This window comes from Gavialis gangeticus, unplaced genomic scaffold (assembly GCF_001723915.1).
Source record: "Gavialis gangeticus isolate Ggan-Ray unplaced genomic scaffold, GavGan_comp1, whole genome shotgun sequence".
Lineage (NCBI taxonomy): Eukaryota > Metazoa > Chordata > Crocodylia > Gavialidae > Gavialis > Gavialis gangeticus.
This window is the reverse complement of record NW_017729034.1, coordinates 49,487,302-49,496,516: the sequence shown is the minus strand read 5'-3', so window position 1 is coordinate 49,496,516 and position 9,215 is coordinate 49,487,302. Positions and strand designations below refer to the sequence as shown.

Below are 9,215 nucleotides of genomic sequence, written 5' to 3'. Positions count from 1 at the left end.
TGAGGAACCTATAATATCTACACAAATCTCTTATTGCTTTTGTTCACAGTATACTAAAGACAGTTTACTGTAGGTAAATGCAGTTTCTATGTGCAGTTAAGATTCTATAAAAGCAATAAACAATTATTGTTTGTTATGTTCTCAGGAATTCTAGAGGTTTTGCACTGTGTGTTGGTGGAAAGCCCAGAAGCTCTAAACATTATTAAGGAAGGACATATTAAATCAATTATATGCCTTCTCGACAAACATGGAAGAAACCATAAGGTATGCAAGATAGCACTGATAATTTAACTATAATTTGATCAACTTAAGTAAATCAGAGAAGCCCAGTGTTTCTAGCCAAAGTGAAATCGTTATTTATTTAATAATATATTGATATTTAAAATTAAACTTTCATGAAAAGGGGTTGCAGATATCTTCTTAGTAAGAAAAAGGGTATTTTCTTACATAGATATCACTGTTCTTTTGGGCTTCTTTGTTTGCATCACATGCAAAGAGATGAGCTATCAGTCTTTTTGCTGATGTGCAGATTTGCTGATTTCTGATAATGTAATATGAAAAAATTGCTAGAGAACTGAATTTCTTTTATAGGTTTTAGATGTCTTGTGCTCTCTCTGTGTATGCCATGGAGTAGCTGTGCGGTCCAACCAACATTTAATCTGTGACAACCTCCTACCAGGAAGAGATCTTCTCCTACAGACACGCCTTGTCAACCATGTGAGCAGGTAAAGGCCAAAAACAATGATTTCCTAAATATATATGAGCAAATCCAATAGCATTTCAGTGCCTGTGCTATATTTTTAACTCAGCATAAGAATTGCCATTATGAGTTGCTTTTTTTTTTTTAAAGACAATACATTGACTTGCATAATGTGGTTTCTAATTGCTATATGAAATGTACTCATCTGTATCATTTACTAGAGGGACTGTAGCCAGGTTACAAGGTAAGGCAATCCTAAACTGCACTAACTGAACTCAAGACCACTAGTTGGCATTCTGGCAGTTGGAGTGCCATAGTCAGCTACCTGTTGCATCTCACTCTTCTACACTGAAGGCATCTTGGAACAGGAGAGAATCTGGCTTTTCAAGTAAAAAATTTTATGTTTTATACTCAGCTGTGCTTCTTCCTTGCTTTGTTTACTTAGGAGTATCCTATAGGCATAGAGTGGAAAGAAAAATTTAGAGAGAAATATAAATGATAAGTGGGAGTTAGTTAATAATTCTTAATTAGAGTCCCCAGGACACACAATTCTGCAATCATGCAAAAAGGTTTATTTAATTTACCTGATTGAGAGGGAAATGGAAAAAACAAAACAAAAAAATCCTGGCGCACACAATATTAGAGATGCTAATAGAATGAACATAATTTGGTAATTAGGGAATGCTGACAGTAATTTGAAGTGTATCTGCCTTGGGTTCCTCAAGACAGCACTTACCTGGGATGCCCAGCCTTGTATAGTCACTTGGACTATCCTCTAAAGTCAGGTGAGTCGTAGCTTCTAGAATGGGTTAACCTCTAGATCTTTGGAGTCTGAGACCTGGCCTTTATTCCCTTTACCCTCCCCCATTATCTGTGGCTTTCCCTGAGAGAAATACAATAATCAGAGTCATTCTGCCCTGAAGACCAAGTAAACTCTATTCGGGGGGAAAAGCAGCCTTAGCTCTTCTCTCTCTAACCATGGTCAGTTCTAGCATTTTGGAAGGGAGGTGCAGATGGTATGATATATATGCATCATATATAATGCAACATAATTTTTTCCAGTTAAAAAGAGGGAAGCAGATTTACTAATATTGTAGGGGCATAGGGGCTATGATCAAAGCAAAACCAGATATAACTTTGTTAGACTGTGCATTAATTAGCTATATCATGTCTTGTGTATAAAAAACAGACAAACTAGGCAAAAATAATCAAAAGGTGTCATCCAACTGCATCACTGCACCCTCCCTTGAACCTGCCTCGTTTCTAACCCAGTGACTCTTAACCTTGTTAGACTTAAGACCTGTATTACTAGACTTAAGGCACCCTTCAGAAAATTCCAGCTCTTTGTTTTCACTCCTTTTTTTTTGGCTACAGAGAAATAATTGAGCAAAGAATTTTGTTCCAAAGAATTCAAAGAGCCCACAAGGTCAGAAAGTTTTTTAACACTATTGAGTCCTGTTTGAAATCTCTAGGTTTATCTTGTAAATCATGTCTCCAAACCTGACAGTGCTAGCATTTTGTGGCATGCCCAAGCACCCTTGAAAGGATCTCAAGGCACCCCAGGGTGGCATGGCACACTGGTTGAGAATCACTGTTTTAAAATCTCAAGATGCTCTCCTCCTGTCTACCTCCCTGCTTCCTTATCTCTAAGCATCTCCCTTTTCAAGACCTTCTGTCAAGTTCTGTCTTTTCAGGGGCTTCTTTGGCTCCAGAAACAGCACGGAATCTCTTCAGGTGCTTTTCTGGAGTCCACTTTGTGTGTCAGCCCAGGTCAGTTAGCCCTTTGTTGCTTGATGGCTCATTGTCTATTAATGGAGCATTTAGACAAATCTCTACAGCTCAGCTAGAAGCCCAATTAACTTAATCTTTCCCAGAGCACAAGCTAGTTGGGGAAACTGGGCGTGCAACATTATTATAATGCAGACATATGTAAACCTAAAATATTACAACAAACCATCACAGTATCAACAATGAGAAAAATCTATGTTAAGAACTCTAAGAAGTAATTCTTTAAATGTATCAGGAAGAAATGAAATCCTAGCAATGGCATGATGATGCATGATCACTTGCAAATGAGTTAGATTATCTTCCAAGGATCTTAATAGTGAGTCCACAAGTGGCTCTGTAGCCCAATTCTAGATCCACATGTCTTGTCAGAGTGAGGACAGGTGTTTCCAGGAGGGATGGGCACTGTGTTGCTGCGTTGGATGTTCTGATGTTCTTTTTGCCTGTTCCTCGTTTCCTCTTCTGCCAGTCGATGAACTGTTTCAAACTGTTGAGATCTCTCCCAAAGAGCCTTCCTCCATTTTGGTTGGTCCTGAGCAAGGGTCTCTCAAGGGTTGTTGTTGATACTGCACCTCTTCATGTTTGCTTTCAGGGTGTCTTTGAAGTGCTAATGGCATATATCATATGGCAATGGTATATGTCTAGTACAGGAATGAGGGTAAAGTTTTAAATCATGATGCATAAAATACAGTATTCAAAAATATTTCTGTACTGGAAAGTCATTTATCTAGTAACAAAAGACAAGTCACAGTTATAAAATCAGAACTGTTGCTCTGGAGTGGAGTAATGCTGAAAAGGATTTAGAGGTAGTGGTATGTAATCATCTGAATCTGAACTTCCAAAATTAATGGTGCGACTCTGAAGTTTGAATATGATCCTTGAATATATAGCAATACGAAGAAAGTAAACAGAAGAGGTATTATTTCTATATGCTGCATTTATAAGATAATTACTGAAGAACTTTTATCTCAAAGAATGGTGACAAATTGGAAGATTCAGAAAAGAGCTGTAACAATGATTCAAGATATAGCAAACTGTAATTTAAGAATTCTGTTTAGTTTATCTAAGAGAAGATTAAGCTATGATTCACCATGATGTACAAGTAATTGTATGGTGATAGAAATATTAGATATAACAGAAATATTAGGTATTTCTGTTACTGGAGATCAGATTTGGTGGTCCTTTCTGGTCTTAAAATTTATGAATCTACAAATGGACTTATGTGCCTCATTTTAGATACCTGTACAGCAAGGAGAGTAATGCTTCTCACTAACAAATGTTTGGTTTTTTTTTAAGTCTTTTAAATCATTAGCAATTCAAACATGTTAATGTATAGGAATGGCTTGTAGACTCGAGACTTACTGAATTTTACATATTTCTAAGTTCAAGACCAATCATTAAAGCTGTAATAAATTTATTAAATTATCACTCTAATTTACAGCGCAGTATTTTAGTAAACATTCTGTAATATAGATGTAGGGTAATAAAATAGTAAATAGCATAAGTTTTTTTTATTGCTGATAGTTGTACTTAAAAAGCAAATTAATTGTTGATATTTCAGCATTAGCACTGGTTTAATTACTGAAGTTGACAGCTTTTGGTTGAACTTCCTAGGAAGTTTTGTTCTTCTGTTTCAATTAAAAAACAAGCCTCCAATCATTGGTAAACAAGACTGAGAAAAAGAAGTGCGTAACTAACAGGTTTTTTGATGAGTTTTCATGGAAATCCATTCTGATTCTTTTGTTTTAAGCATGAGACCCAACATCTTCCTTGGGATCAGTGAAGGCTCTGCCCAGTACAGAAAATGGTACTACGAACTTATGGTTGACCACATGGAGCCTTTTGTAACAGCAGAAGCAACTCATCTACGAGTGGGCTGGGCTTCAACTGAGGGCTATTCACCGTACCCTGGAGGAGGCACAGAATGGGGTGGAAATGGTGTTGGCGATGACCTCTATTCTTATGGATTTGATGGTCTTCATCTGTGGTCAGGTAAAACATGTTTATCTTCTGGGTACAGGGTTGTAAGAATGCCATTTCCAGTAAGGTAGTGGTGTTCAGCAGCAACGAAATGTATGGCAGTGTACATTAATCTGAAAACATATTCCATGCTCAATAAAAACAACGTCTATAAGACAATTTAATACAAATTCTATAGATGGAGTCATAATTTGTCTCAGCCAGAGGCTGTCATTGTTTTAGCTGTTCTTCCAACAGATATGCTTTAAAACTTCAAAGGTGTGGAAATGACAAGAATTCTTACAGCACAGGATGTCTAATTTCTTTATGATATTGTAACAACATGAAAGATTTAGGTTATACACATTTTTTTTTAACGTTTGCAATGCTGATTTCAATGCAAAATTAGCAAATGCTTAAAAAACTGGCTAACAGGAACTTTGTATAAGGTACTACCATATCCTTTGTCAGTCTGTGATGAATACTGACTTTCTTTGAAAATATAACAAGGAAATTTTTGTTTTATATATTTTAAGAGTAGCTCTCCAGGGTTCTGTTCACTGAATCAATCTTGATAGGAAAGGGTATGGTTTCTGGCTCCTTTTTAAGATATAAATATTTTATTTGCCTAAGTTTAGGTTGACTTTAGATTGAATGTGTGCCTCAGGAGTGTTAAGGTCATTCTGGTGACCCTAGTCTGGCATACACTGTTGGATATTCAATCTTAAAAATGTCATTGTCCTAGAATGTAATTATTCTGAAAAAAAGTTCCTACTCCTACCGAAGAGGCATTGTGTTCTAATGGTAGGGGAAACACTGGATATGCTCCAGCACACTGGGACTACTCAGTTTTGCTGTCACTTAGGCAAAAGCTCTGTTCTAAGCAATAGCAAATTATATGGAAAGAAAAGATGTTTTTCATAACACTTTGCTTAAGAAAGACTATGAACAGCACAGTGTCCATTTTATATTCTATTCTCTGACTTTCTTCATATGCATCCTCTGTGTTGTGAAGCTTGTTCTACCTGTGCAAAGAAGGCTTACAAAATGAGCTAACATTTCTAATTCTCCACTAGACTAGGTTGGAACTTAGTTTGGCCTGATAGGCTTCACCCCCCACCCTCACCTCTTATCCTTCAGAGGCTTTGAAGCGACCTCTGTGCAAACAAAACAGAAACAAACAAAAGGGAAGCCTTTCTCACAGCCCCTCCCAATGGCTGCTTGACCTAGACTGCTTCCGAAGCTGAGGGCAGCCCCGTTCTCTGTCTCTGCCCCCCTTTTTATCTTCCAGTTCATATGGTCCAGCTATTCTTTATTCCCCACACTTGGGTTAACTTCCTTGTCTGGGGGGCTTGTTGCATTCCCAGACCTGGATTCTCAGCCTTTGGTGAGTCCAAAAGGAAGTACTAAATGATGGAGCAGTAACAACAGTGCCATAGTGGCATGTGTAGACATTCCCACTGAGTCATAAATTCAGTTAGGAATAGTAGTGGCAACATATATGCAATGCCATGATGGAAGCAGAAATAAACATATTTTTATCTAACCCCTTAAATAGTTTACTTTGAATGTATCAAGGTTTCTGAAGTTGGGAGACAATGTGGCTGAATGCTTGGGGATCTGAAGAAAGTTCAGGAGGGAGGAAAACTGTTCTCACTCTAGTGATTCGAGAAATAGCTTCCTAATCAAAATTATAGGAGACTAGTTGGTTAAACAACTAGTTTGGGAGCTAGTAGCAGTCACTTTGCTGATATGTATAAAATGAGACTTCTTTTGACACAGTAATGATTATAGTAAAGTTTATATCATTTACTTAAAATCTTACTTGAACACATCTGAGGGGCTGTTTAAAGGGATGAAGATTACAATGAACTAACCAAATTAGGCCTTGTACTTAAAATTACTCATGTGAATTGGGACTTAGTACTAGATAAAATAAAATCATTTTTATGGCCTCTGCCAAAAAATGTGCCTTTCTGGAGTCATAAATGAGAGACAGAACTCTATAAGCCAATTTAGGGTTTGCTGTCTACATAGTTTCTTTGTACAGCATGGGCACAAATAAGCAGATGATCTTTAGGTTGCCAGTATTTGTGCATTGATCCAGCAGTCTGGTTGGGGATTCAAAATCTCAGATCTCAGCAAGATTTCTGTAGCTTTGCAATGTTATTAGTATTGTCTAGAGCATGGGTATCAAAGTCACCTTGGGTCCTGGACTGATCCAGACCATGTGACCACCTTGCAGGGTGGATCCAACCTGGGACATGGGATGGTTGCTGAAGCAGCAGCTGCAGCCACTGTGGTAACACTGGGGCAAACAGATACGAGTCAGGCAGCCATTCAGCATGGTGGTAGCATGCACGAAGTGGTGGGCCAGGGGCTGCAGCATGCATCAAGGGCTGTCATACAGCCCTAGATTCCATGGTAAGTCCCACTCATCACCAGCCATGGCACCAAATGCCATGGATACCTGGTAGCCTGGCTGATCAGATGGAACAGCTCTAGGGGTCATATCTGGCCTGTGGGCCACTGTATCTTTGACACAATTGGTCTAAAGTAAATAAAAACAAGTTTTCTTCAGGCCTGAAATGACCCCAAGGTGTTAAATATTGAAAAACAAATTCACTTGTCTTCTAATCTATCCTAGAAAAGTGCTAAATAGTAATAATAATACCATATTTCCTTGATTCTGAGACAAGTTTTTCCCCATTTAACGTAGGGAAAACCCCTAATCTTAGAATTGTGTACAAAGGTAGTGGAGTGGAGCAGGTGGGTTCTGTGGCTTGGACTCCAGCCCCTATGCAGTCAGGGCCATAGCTGCAACTACTTCCTAGAACCCCCATCAGCTTGGGACTGCCTGAAATAATTTGGTATCATATGCAAACTTGGAGATTTCATTGTGCATCCCCATTTAAAGTCACTGATTAAAATGAACAAAATAGGGGCTGGCAGAGATCCCTGAGGGACTCCACTTTTGACCTCCAACCATCTTGAAAAGTGAATATCTAGCCCTATCCTTTGCTTCCTGTCTTTTAACCAGCCCTCAATACACAGAACATTCCCTCCAGTTCTGTGGCAAAGCAGTTTTTTAAAAAGCCTTTGGTGAGGGACCTTGTCTAAATCTTTTTGAAAGTCCAAGTATATTATGTTAATGGGATCCCCCTTGTCCATTTGCTCGTTGACACCCTCAAAGAAATGTAGCAGCTTTGTGAAGCAGGATTTCCCTTAACAAAAACTATATCAGCCGTTCCCAGCAGAACAGATTTGTCCATGTGACTTCTGATTTTATTCTTTATTATGGATTCTACCAACTTGCCAAAGAAGGAAGTGAGATTCACTGGTCTGTAGTTTCCAGGATCATCTCTGCCACTCCTTTTGAAGATTGGTGTTATGTTGGCAAACTGCCAGTCTCTGGCATAGAGACTGTTTGTAACAATAGGTTTCATACTGTTGCCAGCAGTTCTGCAATTTCACCTTTAAGTTCCTTCAGAACTATTGGGTGAATGCCATCCAGTCCAGGTGACTTGTTAGTGTTTATTCTTCAGACCCATCTACTAGAAAGGATTGAGCTGGCATGGGAATTTTCGCAGTGTGTTCTGCAGTAAACACCGACACAAAGCATTTGTTTAGCTTCTCTGATACAGTCTTATCATCCCTGAGTGCACCTTTTATACCTTGATCATCAAATGGTCCTTCCAGTCCTCTCACTAGCTTCCAATAACAGTAATAAAAAAGCAGTTTTTATTACTAACTATAGTATCTTTTGGTAGACATTCCTCAAATTTTTTTTGGCAAGCTGTTTTTTGCTTTTACATTTGACCTGCTGGAGTTGGTGAGCTTTCCTGTTTTCTTCATTTCACCATACCTTCCATTTTTTGAAGGATGCCATTTTTGAGGGATCTACTTTCCTGGGTCTGTAATCTGGTATTTTCAAACAGCTTCTAAGCTGCCTGCAGGCTTTTTACATGTCTGATTGCTCCTTTAACTTATTTCTAACTTACTCATATTTGTGTCATTTTCCTTTCTGAAGTTGTATCTTGGCATGGTGGACTTTTTCTTCTTGCTCCCTCCTGCTAGAATGTAATTATAAAACATCTGTCACTTCCTTTAGTATATTGTTCCACTGATTAATCACTTTGTAAAAAAATGGGCCTGATTTCTAATTCAGGTTTCAGCCACTGGCTCTTGGCTATGCTTTTTTTCACTACATTGAAGAGCCATTGTGGTGCCCAGGAAAGGCTTTTATGCACTGTACTCAAGCCACCTCTCTGTCTTTGTTTTGATAAGTGTGACCCAGTGTGAGGGGAAGAAAATATTGCAATGACTCACATGTGTATTCACATCACCCTGCTACATGAAGTGTTTTTTGCTTAGTCTTTTCCCCTGGGTCTTAGGAGTATTTTCCCACAAAAGGGATGAAAGAACTTTGTTTGCCCACCACAAGTTGATCAAGAAAAATAAATATCTAAACAGAGAGGCTCCAATAATGGGAGATCTCCTTCCCTCCAGGCGAGGGGGAGAGGAGGTTCTCCTAAGTGTGTTTCTTAGGGCTCTACCTCCCATACACCCCTTCCATATGCCAACTGTGATGTTAGATGGTGATGTTTCTCAATGCAGGATCAGTTGCATACCCTGTGACTGTCAGTCATATGCCATACATGAGACTGTCACAATGAAATTATAAACAAAGTCCTGAATGCCCCCCCCCCCCCCCCCCCCCCCCCGGGGAGAACCAACATTCTGTTTTTTTTTTCTTGCAAGTGTATAGCGG

At 38.8% G+C, this 9,215-nt stretch overlaps 1 protein-coding gene across 1 annotated transcript in view; it reads left to right on the top strand.

Moving 5' to 3' along the window:
* RYR2 (ryanodine receptor 2) overlaps positions 1-9,215 on the top strand; it is a 784,157-nt gene that overhangs the window by 264,167 nt on the left and 510,775 nt on the right. The window contains exons 18-20 of the mRNA XM_019526720.1: positions 146-264; positions 592-725; positions 4,236-4,477. Of these exons, the coding sequence (XP_019382265.1) occupies positions 146-264; positions 592-725; positions 4,236-4,477 (495 nt within the window). The remainder of the gene's footprint in view (positions 1-145; positions 265-591; positions 726-4,235; positions 4,478-9,215) is intronic.